Source organism: Aotus nancymaae, unplaced genomic scaffold (assembly GCF_030222135.1).
Source record: "Aotus nancymaae isolate 86718 unplaced genomic scaffold, 86718_ANA_hifiasm-v0.15.2.pri h1tg000012l, whole genome shotgun sequence".
In the NCBI taxonomy this organism is placed as follows: Eukaryota; Metazoa; Chordata; class Mammalia; order Primates; family Aotidae; genus Aotus; species Aotus nancymaae.
The window spans coordinates 12,853,138-12,866,457 of NW_026988423.1; the positions used below are offsets into that span (position 1 = coordinate 12,853,138).

General features: G+C 37.1%; 1 protein-coding gene across 1 annotated transcript in view; it reads left to right on the forward strand.

The window, feature by feature from the left end:
- CUL5 (cullin 5) overlaps positions 1–13,320 on the forward strand; it is a 112,467-nt gene that overhangs the window by 44,673 nt on the left and 54,474 nt on the right. Inside the window, exons 5-7 of the mRNA XM_012474591.3 lie at positions 2,559–2,700; positions 5,224–5,369; positions 5,450–5,530. Of these exons, the coding sequence (XP_012330014.1) occupies positions 2,559–2,700; positions 5,224–5,369; positions 5,450–5,530 (369 nt within the window). The remainder of the gene's footprint in view (positions 1–2,558; positions 2,701–5,223; positions 5,370–5,449; positions 5,531–13,320) is intronic.

Consider the following 13,320-nt stretch of genomic DNA (forward strand, 5'->3'; position numbering starts at 1 on the left):
TTAAGTGGGTTTTTCTACTTCATATGTAAATTGTCTTTCAGCTCTTATTAGATTTTATTGAAAAATATTCTTTTTCAATAAATGTCTTTAGCATCAATCCTCTTTCATCTTTTTATGTGGTCTTAAGCTATAGATCTGTGTCTTCAACCATTACCTCCTTTACTTTCCTTTTTACTTTCTCCTTTTCCTGGTATTTTTGGTATTTGATTTCTCTATTCTTTCTTTTTACTCTTTTTTTTTTTAATTGAATCTCACCGTGTCACCTAGGCTGGAGTCCAGTGGTGTGATTTCAACTCTCTGCATCCCAGGTTCAAGCAATTCTCCTGCCTCAACCTCTCAAGTAACTGGGACTATAGGTGCACACCATCACGCCCAGCTAATTTTTGTATTTTTAGTAGAGACTGGGTTTTGCCATGTTGGCCAGGCTGGTATCAGACTCCTGACCTCAGGTGATCTACCTGCCTCAGCCTCCCACGGTACTGGGATTACAGGCATGAACCACTGCACCCAGCTTATATTCTTATTTTACTAGAAATTAAATTACTTTTCTCCTCTCTCAAAAATCTCCTTTTATTGGGTTACCATCTGATAACTTTTTAATTGTAGCTAAACTGCTATCATCTCTATAATTTCCCTTTTACTTAATTCCAGCTATTATAAAGTCAGTATATACTGTGCTTATTTTCTATTTAAAAATTGTGTCAAGTAACCAGTCATGATTTAATGGAAAGAACTTGGTGCTGAGTATGAAGGGTCTTAGGTTTCCCTTTCAACTCTTCAAACTCTTGTTTTGAAGAGTCCTCATTTTCATATATCTTTCTACTTGTAAGAATCAAATGGAACCATAGATTTGAAAATTTAAAAGTGCCATTTGAACTTTAGTCAACTTACTGTTTGCTATGATGGTTATATAACAGACTCAGGCATTACAGTAGTATAACCTGGGCATTGTTGCCCCATGCTAGCCTTAAAATTTGCTCTGATGTTGACCAGGATACTGTAAATTTAGATACCCAGTGGTTCTTCAGTGATAGAAATAACTGCAATATGGGAAATCTGTGCCAAAAAAAGCAAAAAGTGAAAAACACTTCTGACTACTATTTAATTTGCAGTCTTATAATCTTGTCCTCTTTTTTTGTTGTTACTCCTTTAAGTTTTGCCATTCTTTATGGGTTATAGGAAGCAGCGTCCACTTAGTGATTAAGCGTATCAATTCTGGAACCACAGTTGTTGGATTCAAATCCCAGTGTCATCGTTGATGAGATGCATGAATGTGGAAAGTTAGCTTTGCTATCTGTAGCCCAGGTTTCACATATCTAAAGGGGGGATAATCATAGTCCCTATATCAAGATGATGAGGATTAAATGGGTTATATGTGGACAGTACATAGAGCAGTCCCGGGTACAGAATGAGTGTTATAAAAGTGTTAACTCTTGTTATTGTTGCTGCTATTAATGTATCTCCTACATCTGACCAAGTTTCTTGGAGTACTGATTTAATCACCAATATGTATATACCATTTTTATCATTTTAATGGGACATCTAAATGGTAGATTTCGATACTCTTTTATAAGGTCCAGTATCAGATTTTCAGTTGCTCCTTTTTGCATTTTTTATGTGTCTGTACAAACATATGTATATGTCTATTTTAAACACACCAATGTATCTGAAATTCAACCATGGAACTATAGGAAAATAAACATTTTCCATGTATTATCATCATTGACTTTTATAACCACTTGAAATTTGCACTATCGTTTTGACCATTTTACACATAAGAAAGTGGGTAAATAAGCAACAAAGCTGGGATTCAAATCCAATTATGTTGGATTCTGAAACACTTGTTCTTTATTTATTTTTGTTTTGTTTGAGATGGGGTCTTGCTGTGTTGCTCAGGCTAAAGTAAAATGGTGTGATCTTTGCTTGCTGCAGCCTTGCCCTCCTGGATGCAAGTGATCCCCCACCTCAGCTTCCCAAGTAGCTGGGACTACTGGCACATGCCACCATGCCTAACAGATTTTAGAATTTTTTTGTTGTCGTTGAGATGGGTCTCACTGTGTTGCCAAGGCTGGTCTGAAACTCCTGGCTTCAAGTGATCTTCCCACCTTGGTCTCCCAAGGTTTTGGGATTACAGGAATGAGCCACCACGCCCAGTTGACACATCTTCTTTACCATTATGCTAAATATACTGCTTCCCTGAAGTATTCAAGTGACTGCAGCCTAAGTGTTTTTGAGACAGGGTCTTGCTCTGTCACCCAGGCTGGAGTACAGTGGCATGATTGTGGCTCAGTGGGACTACAGGCGTGGACCACTACAGCTGGCTAACTTTTTTGTATGTTTTATAGAGACAGGATTTCACCATGCTGCCCAGGCTGGTTTCAAACTCATGGACACAAGTGATCCACCTGCCTCAGCCTCCCAAACTGCTGGAACTTCAGGCATGAGCCACTGCACCTGGCTCAGGCCTAAGAATTTGATTTTCTTTTTTGGTGTTTGTACATGATATTTTAAATATTAGTAATTGAAAATTATGTTACAATTTGTTCTTGTTTTCCTAGCTTATGCTTGATACATGGAATGAGTCAATCTTTTCAAATATAAAAAACAGACTCCAAGATAGTGCAATGAAGCTGGTACATGCTGAGAGATTGGGAGAAGCTTTTGATTCTCAGCTGGTTATTGGAGTAAGAGAATCCTATGGTATGTTCTGAACTTTTAGGACCATAATTTCTGTTTCATGGAAATTGTAGGACAGTTATGGAATAGCATAATCAAAGCTATGTCTACATTTTGTACTAGATGCTTTTTTTTTTTTGAGACAAAAGTCTCGCTGTGTTGTCCCAGGCTGGAGTGCAGTGGCGCCATCTTGGCTCACTGCAACCTCTGCCTCCTGGTTTCAAGCAATTCTCCTCCCTCAGCCTCCCGAGTAGCTGGGACTACAGGCAGCTGCCACCACCGTGCCTGGATAATTTTTGTACTTTTAGTAGAGACAGGGTTTCACTGTATTGGACAAGCTGGTCTTGAACTCCTGACCTCATGATCTGCCCACCTCTGCCTCCCAGAGTGCTGGGTTTACAGGCGTGAGCCACTGTGCCCAGCCTCGATGCTTTTTTTAAAAGAGTACGCAAATGATATTAATTGTGCTTAAAAGAATGTATAATAATTCATATTCATGTGGTTAATGCTTATTTTCTACATGCCATTAATTTCTTGGCTGACAGGTCTTTTTAGTGGACTAAATTAGATATATAGATTTGAATATATAGCTCATAGATTTGAATATATAGTTCATTAAAAGGTTAGGTATTTATGTTTTCAGGAAGTAAGTTACTTCCATGAAGAGCAATGAAATGGAGAGCATATAGGAGTACATTCTGTCTTCTAATTTGTTTCCTGTGACTTAGAGTATGTTTCTTCCCCACCCTTCATCCTCCTCCTGGAGGCCTTTCTTAATTCCCAGACTAAGTTAAGGTCTGGCATTCAGTGCTTCACAGTACCTGTGCCTCCTTGGTATAGTACTTTTGTTTAATTGTGTTGTTAGCGCTGTGTCTTTACTGAATGTAGAATGCATGGTGAAAAATTACTCTAGATAAGTATTGATTGAGTTAATGAACCTATACAGTTATTTTTTGACTGGCTTTTCTTCATTGCCCCATATTCCTTTAGTTATCAAGTGTTTAGACTTTCATTAGCAGTGCTCCTGAAATTTGTTTTTACTTGAACTGCCACCATACTTTAAACTTTACATGTAGAGTTTTGAAATGGTCCTCTTACAGTGATTGTATTCCTATCATTTAACCCATCTGATGTTTATAAGATTGGCGTTTAAGTACTATTTTATTGGTATTATTTCTACTTACCCCTTAAGTGATACAGCATGCCTTTTTTTTTTTTTTGGAGACGGAGTGTCGCCCCATCGCCCAGGCTGGAGTGCAGTGACACTATCTAGGCTTACTGCAACCTCTGCCTCTCAGGTTCACGCGATTCTCCTGCCTCAGCCTCCCAAGAAGCTGGGATTACAGGCGTGTGCCACCACGCACTAAATACAAAAAAAAAAAAAAAAAAAAAAAAATCAGCTAATTTTTTGCTATTTTAGTAGAGATGGGGTTTTACCGTGTTAGCCAGGATGGACTTGATCTCCTGACCTCATGATCCACCCGCCTCGGTCTCCCAAAGTGCTGGAGTTACAGTCATGAGCCACCGCGCCCGGCCTTTTTTTTTTTTTTTTTCAAAGGGATGGAATTTTGCTCTGTTGCCCAAGCTGGAGTGCAGTGGTGTGATCATGGCTTACTGAACCTCCACCTCTCAGACTCAAGCAGTCCTCCCATCTCAGCCTTCTGAGTAGTAGCTGAGACTCCAGGCCTGTACCACCATACCTGGCTAATTTTTTTTCTTTTTTTTGAGACAAAGTCTTGCTCTCTCCCTCAGGCTGAAGTGCAGTGGCACGCCCAGCTCACTGCAACCTCTGCTTCCTGGGTTCAAGCAATTTTTATACCTCAGCCTCCCAAGTAGCTGAGATGACAGGTGAATGCCACCATGCCTGGCTAATTTTTGTAATTTTAGTAGAGACAGAGTTTCCCCATTTTGGCCAGGCTGGTCTTGAACTCCTGACCTTAAGTGATCTGCCCACCTTGGCCTACCAAAGTGCTGGGATTACAAGTGTGAGCCATTGTTCCTGGCCTTAATTTTTTTTGTAGAAACATTGTTTTACTATATTGCCCAGAGCATCTTCACAGCCATTTGTAATTTACTCTTCTACCTTACCATCTGTTAGCCTTGCAATCCACTTAGACAACCTAGTCATATTTTCTAGTGCTTTTCTGCTTCTATTTACTTACCTTACTAATCCCTATACAAATTCTAGTTTATTCTTTTAAGATTCAGTTTAAATCCCATTGCTTCTATGAATGTTTTCTTGATTATTCAGTTAGAAGTCAGTCTCTTACCTATTCACAAATAAAATAGTCTATATTATGTTTTCTTGATTATTCAGTTAGAAGTCAGTCTCTTACCTATTCAAAAATAAAATAGTCTATATTATCTGTATCATTTATTTGTTACTTTACTACTTTGTGCTTTTATCTTTGTAAGTTTCTTATGGAGAAGGATTTTGTCTTATATAATTATATGTTCTCTTCAGCATTATTATCTTGCACATAATGACTCCTTAATATTTATTATACTCAAAATATTGATTCTGATATTTTATTTTCTGTTTTTCAGTTAACCTTTGTTCTAATCCTGAGGATAAGCTTCAGATTTATAGGGACAATTTTGAGAAGGCATACTTGGATTCAACAGAGAGATTTTATAGAACACAGGCACCCTCATATTTACAGCAAAATGGTGTACAGAATTATATGAAATATGTAAGTTTGAACTTAGTATGTGATAATTTGAGCAATTCTCTTGATATTCTTAAAATGATTGCTATTTTGCTTCTGGACAGGCAGATGCTAAATTGAAAGAAGAAGAAAAACGAGCACTACGTTATTTAGAAACAAGGCGAGAATGTAACTCCGTTGAAGCAGTAAGTAATTTAATTGTACAATTTATGGGATTATTTGAAATACAGAAGCTTAGGAATGCCAAATAAATGACACAAATAGTATTATTTAACAACCAGCATTGTTAATTGATTTTAGTTCTTTTTGCCTGTGAGCCGTAGCACAGCTTCATAGAAGGTGTACCTTATTCAGAACACATTCTCCTTTGGAACTGGTATTCAAGATCAAATCTATTTCCATAACTGTTCTATAATTTACTGTATTTAATATAATTTAATTTTTGGTAATTTTTTAATATTTTACGCATATCTAAAGTTAACCATTTTTATGATTTTCATGTTGCAAGTATATATGCTCCTTGGAGATAAAGTTGATTCTCTTTTTTTGTGGCAGTTACGTTCTCTAAAGTGGCTGCAAACACCGAACTAGTGAATAATGTATCATTTATTCCTAGGGGATATTTCTTCTCCTTCTGGGAAGATGTTTTAAACTTCATTTGTCATGAGATAAAATATTAATTATTATTATTTTAGAGACACAGTCTTACTATTATTATTTATTAAAATAATAAATTATTATTATTTTAGAGACAAAGTCTTGCTCTGTTGCCCAGGCTGGAGTGCAGTGGTGCAGTTATACCTCACTGTAACTCCTGGGCATAAGGGCCCCTCCTGCCTCACCCTCCTAAGTAGCTGGGACTACAGGCACATGTCTCCATACCTAACTAATATATATATATATAATTTATTTTTTATTTTTTTTGAGACAAGTTCTTGCTTTGTTGCCCAGGCTGGTGTGCAGTGGTGTAATCTCAGCTCACTGCAACCTCTGACTCTCAGGCTCAAGCAGTTCTCTTGCCTCAGCCTCCTAAATAACTGGGACTACGAGCTTATGCCACCATGCCTGGCTAATTTTTTTATTTTTAGTAGAGATGGGGTTTCACCACTGTCCAGGCTGGTCCTAAACTCCTAAACTCAGGTGATCCACCTGCCTTGGCCTCCTAAAGTCTAAAGTGTTGGGATTACAGGTGTGAGCCACTGTGCCCAGCCACTTGGCTAATTTTTTTTTTTTTTTCATAGAGAGCGGGTCTTACTATGTAGCCCAGGCTGGTTTTGAACTCCTGACCTCAAGCAGTCCTTCCTCTTCAGCCTACCAAAATGCTGGGATTATGGTCATGAGCCACCATACCTGGCCTCAAAATATTAACAATTTGGTAAAAGCATCAGCTTTTTATATTATTTTATTTATTTTATATTATATAATCTGCTTATTTAAAAAAAAACAAAAAACACTGGTCAGTGACAGTACCATGGTAGGTGTTTTCTTTTACATGGAGAACTGACCTTAGGATGCTTTAGTATAAGGAAAGTTAGAATCTAGTTTGGACAGTCTTGGAATTGCTCAAACACATAGTAGTATTTCCTCTAGTTCCTTTCAGTTTTTGGAGCCTAGGAACTAGATTTAGATTTGCATTCTGAGGCATAACATTCTAGCTTGCCCATAGTTAAATATTTTTCAATTATGAATGGGATTTAAATTTTTTTTTTTACTTTTGATTTTCTTTGGCTTTGTCTATCTTAAGTGGTAGTTATATTTATTTTATTCTTTGTTCAGAAATCACACTGAGTTGGATCTCTTTTCCCTTTGGTTCTTTTAGTTTTTGTTTTGCTTGTCCTCAGTTTGCAGCATATATCTTCTTTGAGTGGTTAAAATAATTTTGATAATGGCGAAAGGAAGAATAATTTAGTTGTTACTTGTAGAAGTTCTATATAGAGATATAAATACAGGTTTGGGCTACATTAGAAGGCAGGGAAGGCTATTGACTTTTCTTTTTAACAGGTGGGCCACAGAGTTGTCCCTCAGGAAGATTAATCTGGTGATAGGAAAGATTGAAAATTGGAATGGGGAAGAGCTGGAAATAAGAAGTAGAAAGCATTTGCAGTAATTCAGGCAAGGTATTAGGCAGACCGAATCGAGTTACAGCAGTGGGAATGGAAAAGAGGGAAAAGAGAAACTTCTTAGAGGATGGAAAAGAGAAACGTCTTACAGGTAGAACATTGTTATCACATGAATTGGGCTAGCTATCACAGAGAATCAAGCCAATAATGTTTCTGAGGTTTCTGCCAGGGAGAACTGTGCTGCTACTGAGAGATAAATAAGTCTTAGGGAGAAAAGATGAGTTCATTTTGGAGGATTTGGGTATTTGTAGTAGATCGATGTGCCTGTAGCACCTGGATGGGGATGTTATGGTTTTATAAGGTGAAATTGTTCTGATCTCCTACTGCAGTTTATATAGGTTAGTTGTATCATAGCCACATTAAACTTACGAATTTTCAACTATAAAGGACCAACTTAAAGAAAGAGTCCAGAATAACTGTGACTGTAGGTGCATGCCACCATGCCTGGCTGATTTTTTGTATTTTGAGATCAGGTCTCACTGTGTTGCTAAGGCTAGTCTCATACTCCTGGGCTCAAGCAGTTCTCCCACGTCAACCTCCAGAGTGCTGGGATTACAGGCCCGAGCCACAGCACTTGGCAGTAATGGCCAAAAGTTTGAAATGAAATAGGATATTTGCATAGTTTCAAAGTATCTTCCCCAAGGTATTACTAAAGGATAAGCCTGAAGACATCATCTTAATTAAATGATCAAGGTTAACATCACTAGTAGTAGGACATACTGACATACCCCTTGATAGGATGCACTAAGAAGAATACAATATTATTTCTGTTTTATTCTCGGGTTTTATTCTATACATTTTATTCAAAATGTATAATCTTGCTGTAATAATGAGGAAAGATTATAACAATTGCAAATCGATAGCCTACAAAATAACTGACTAATATTCTTTAAAAGTGTCAAGACTATAACAGACTGAAGGACAAAGGAACTGCCACAGATTGGAGAAGAGTAGGAGAAATAACAACTAAATGTAACTAACATTGGCTTGTGGATAGGATCCTGAAATAGGGGAAGGACATTAGTGGAAAAACTGGTGAACTGAATAAGACCTAGAGTTAATTGATAGTATCGTACCAATACTATTTTCCTTGTTTTGAATTGTACTATAGTTATTTAAGATGTTAATGTTGGGAGAAGTGAGGTGCTGTTTTTCTGGCAACTTTTCTGTAATCATTAACCAAAATAAAGAAGTTAAAAAAATAATACTATGAAGAGTGCCTTTTTGTGGAGTGGTGCAGTCTCTGCTTACTGCATCCTCTGCCTCCTGGGTTCATGTGATTCTCATGCCTCAGCCTCCCAAGTAGCTGGGATTACAGGCATGTGGCACCATGCCCAGCTGATTTTTGTATTTTTAATAGAGACATGGTTTCACTATGTTCTCAAATTCTTGATCTCAAGTGATTCACCCACCTCGGCCTCCCGAAGTGCTGGAATTACAGGTATGAGCCACTGCTGCTGGCTAAGAATGCCTTTTTTTTTTTGTCTGGGAGGCAAATGGAGGTCATCATCTAATGTTTTCCTACATTGAACCAATTCATTAACTCATGCTAGAGGTTGAAATACTAATTATGAAGTACTTTTCTTTGATTTCTCATGTATACTGTAATTAGAGAACTAATTTTTGTTTTGCTTATAAGCCAAAATATTTTTGCAGTCCAAGGGATCTTGACATATCCTATGTAGTCAATAAAAGTTACTCCCAAGATTTTTTCCTCTAACAAATGTAAAATGTTTTAGATGTTAAGTTTATTAATATCATCAAGATAATATCTTTATGATCACTTTATAGAGTTATTCAGTTTTTATTTGAATTTGCTTGTCATTAGTTTAGCAGATTCTGACAGATGAATCAGTGAAAGTTGTTTAGATATCGCAACATAAGCACATCAATAAGCAAAAGATGGGAAGCAAATATACTTCTTTCTCAGAAGCCTAGACTATATGTTGGAAAGTTGTGGAAATAAGTCTGAAAAAGCAGGAGGTAGATTTTTATCTCGTTGTGAAAGACATTTGAATTGCAGGTTAATATTTTTGAACTGGACTCTCTAAACCATAGATTTTTAGTGAGGGTGGTATCTACCTCTAGAGATCATTGTAAGAATTTGTGGAGGCATTTTTTTTGGTTATTACAATGATTAGATAGTGTGTAGGGATCCAGAGATGGTAGACAGCTCATAGTGCTCAGACTGTCCCACATAAACAAGAACTATCTCACATCCAAAATGACTTTTTCTTCCCTTAACTTATACAGTTAGAAAAAACAAAATGACTTTGGAATGTCCCACTGGCAGCTGGGCACAGTTGGCTCACGCCTGTAATCCCAGCACTTTGGGAGGTCGAGGTGGGCAGATCAAGAGTTTGAGACCAAGCTGGCCAACATTGTGAAACACCATTTCTACTAAAAATACAAAAATTAACCAGGTGTGGTAGTGCACACCTGTAATCCCAGCTACTTGGGAGGCTAAGGCAGGAGAAATGCTGGGAGGCAGAGGTTGCAGTGAGATAAGATCGGGCCATTGTACTCCAGCCTGGGCGGTGAGTGGAAACTCCGTCTAAAAAAAAAAAAAACGAATGTCCCACTGACCACTTATATAAGTGAAAATACTGTTTATAGTTTTTTAAAATTAGAATTTAATTTTGTTTTGCTTATAAGCCAAAATATTTTTCCATGATACTAATACATGCTGCATTTTCCAGGGATGATATTGTATGAGTTAAGGAAAGATAATACCTTGTTTTGTTTGGAATATGAAAACTTTTTTCACTGTCACAAATTTATATCCCCCATAGGGAATTTTGCTCATGGTTTTGAGTCACCAGTATACTCACGTTGGCCTGCATTCATAGTTTTCACATTCCCACTGATGCAACATTGGTACAAGTGTCTGACAACCTTATTGTCTCTTCTAGTTTAGTTGTGGCCAAGCATTTACAGGTTGAAATACTTGCTAATTATAAAGTACTTTTCTTTGATTTCTCATGTATATTGTAATTAGAGAACTATATTGACGCTTCTAACATGATACACACGTAGCTCCTTTCAGGATTTGTTATAAAAGAGAATGCTGGGTCTGATTAGGTTTGAGAACCAGTGATTCAATGATGGAGAATCAATGAAAGTTTATGATTTAAGGCATCAAGACTGCATTTTTGGAGAATTTGTCCACCATGGAGTGTGTGGCAGGGTTTGAAGAGTTTAGAGACTTGCTTTTAGCTGTCTTGAGTGATTGAATGGAGTTTTGAATAGATACATGATGACTCAGGAGTGGAAAGGAAGGGATGTAAGAGGCATTTGAAAGAAAGAACCAGTTAGTAGGCTTGAAGGATGATTGAGGCTGATGAAAGATGTGAGCCTGGGTTATTGGAAGAATCTGAGTGGAGAGTCGTAGAGAGCAGCTAATTTTGAGTACCTCATCAGTTTTAGCGTAGTTATTCTATTGGTAGTAGAGCATGTGTACATAATAATCATTCTCCTTGTACAGTGCTTTTTGAAACGTAATGAAAATCATTGTCTTTAGCATTATATCTATAATGATGAATTACAGCTTTTGGTCAGACTAGTGTTTTTTTCCTACTGGACTACCTTCCTTTTATTGTGACATTCCATGGAAATGTAAGTAAAAATTATTTAAAGTTTCTTAATTTTTTTTTTTTTTTTTTTTTTGGCAAATACATCCTTGGTTTATTAGAGGATAGGATCCTATAGTTAGAGATTACAGTACTCCAGTTTTTCATTACATCATTTGACCTATATATTTATTGAGCATTTAGTCACTCTGCAAATGTCTTTACAGTGAAGCAGAAGGGATACAGCATAAACAATCTTTGCTCTTATAGAGCTAACATTCTAGTGCAGGTGAACAGATAAGGGCAAGTAAACAAAGGAAAAGTGATTTTTTAAATAAAATAAGAGTAATGCTGTAGAGCATATAGGTGGTGGTAATGCTCCTGCTGCTGCCTTTATTTTATGGAATATGGTCAGCAAAGGTCTCTTTGAGGGAATTATATTGGCGTTAAGACCTGAATGATAGGGAGCTAGCCTTCTGAAGATCTGAGACAAAAACATTTCAGACAGAAGGAAGAGCAGTGTAAAGGCTTTGAAGCAGGAAGGAGCTTAACATATTTTAGGAATAGAGAAAGGTTAGTGTGGCTAGATATTTTAGCAAGTGAGGGGTGGAGAGTGATGCAAGATAAGGGGGGACATGAAAGTAGAGCTTAGTGCAGTAAACTATTAAAAGGTTTTAAAAAAGTAGAGAACTGATCTGATTTCCATATTACAAAATAGCATTTGGGTTGCAATGTGGTATTTAGACCAGCAATCTAGGTGAGAGATGTTGGTGCCAATAGAGATGGATATATAAGAAGATGATTTCAGGATAATTTTGGAGGTATATCTAATAGGTTGCTCCTGTTTTACAAATGAGGAAACAAATTCAGAAATGTACAGGAGGTTGCCCTCACACAGATAGGAAGTGGTGAAGCTGGGTTTCAATTTAAGTCTAATTCTAAATCCTGAGTTCCTAACAATACTATTAAGCACTTTAGAATACATAAAGAAGACATACAGTTTGGTAAATAATTTAGGTATATATATATTGCACGAATATGTATATAATTAACACTCTTGTTTGCAAGGGACAAAACCCATCTCAAAAAAAAAACAAGTGGATCTATTGGTTCATGTAAATTTCACCATGGACAGCGGTAGGGTAAGACTAAAAGGAAGGAAATGTGGATTCAGAAACTTGCGACTCTGTCAGGACTTTTAGGTATGTGATGTGATACCATAAATATTATGTATTTGGATAAATATTTCTGCTGGTCTGCTTTATTATCACTTAGAGTTGATAGGCATTTACTTAAAGTGGAGACCATGAGAGCTGCCAGCCTGTCCTTCCAGGTTGTGACCTAAAAGGTGGTAAGAGTCTTCCTCCACTGGTTTTAATTGGCCCTGCTCTAATTGGTCTGGCTTGGGTCAAGTTACCCAAACTTGATCAAATGCTGTGTGTTTTTTAGTACATGTGTGTAAGCATTAGTGCTAATATACATGTATTTGTAGTATGTTTAATATAGTAGTACTCATTCAGAGAACAGCCCTTTCAGAAATTTAAGCTATTTGCAGTTCAGGGGAGAATCCGCAAAGTAAATCAGTCCAAGAGTTCTGAGCAGCTAAGTGTTGCATTAGATGTCTGAAGCCCTACTCTGTATTACAGTTTTATGTTTACTTATAGGAAAGCCACTTAGACCCTACTCACATCTGATTTTACATACAGTTATAATAAGCTTGATTATCATTGGGTGGTCCTATAGAAGATGAACAGGAATATATTAGTGAAACACGGTAAGAGGCTTTTGAGCTGTGCTGCTGAACAGGCATTTTGACAGCAAAAAGTAACACAACAATAAGAAAAGAGCAAGAAAAATATTTAAGCCAAAATGCCTTTTTTGTTTTAAGAGACAGAGCCTTGCTATGTTGCCCAGGCTGGAGTGCAGTGGCTGTTCACAGGTATGAACATAGTGCACTGCGTCCTCAAATTCCTGGCCTTAAGCAGTCTTCCCACTTCAGCCTCCTGACTTTCTAGGACTGTAGGTGCATGCCACCACACCCAGCTTTAAGCCAGAATGACTTTTAAAATTTGTGTTTGGTTTTCAGTTTTTAGGTGATCCTGGATACCTTAGTATTTCCTGAGGAAATTCAGTTAGTATTTATTATATACCCACAATATGTCAAGCATTATGCCAGTTGGGGATAATAAGATAGACTTGGTCCCTGTCCTCAGGATGACACTATAATAAAATGGATTGTTTATACAGTAGAAGTATAGAAAAGTGAATTGGTAGTATAAGTCTTGA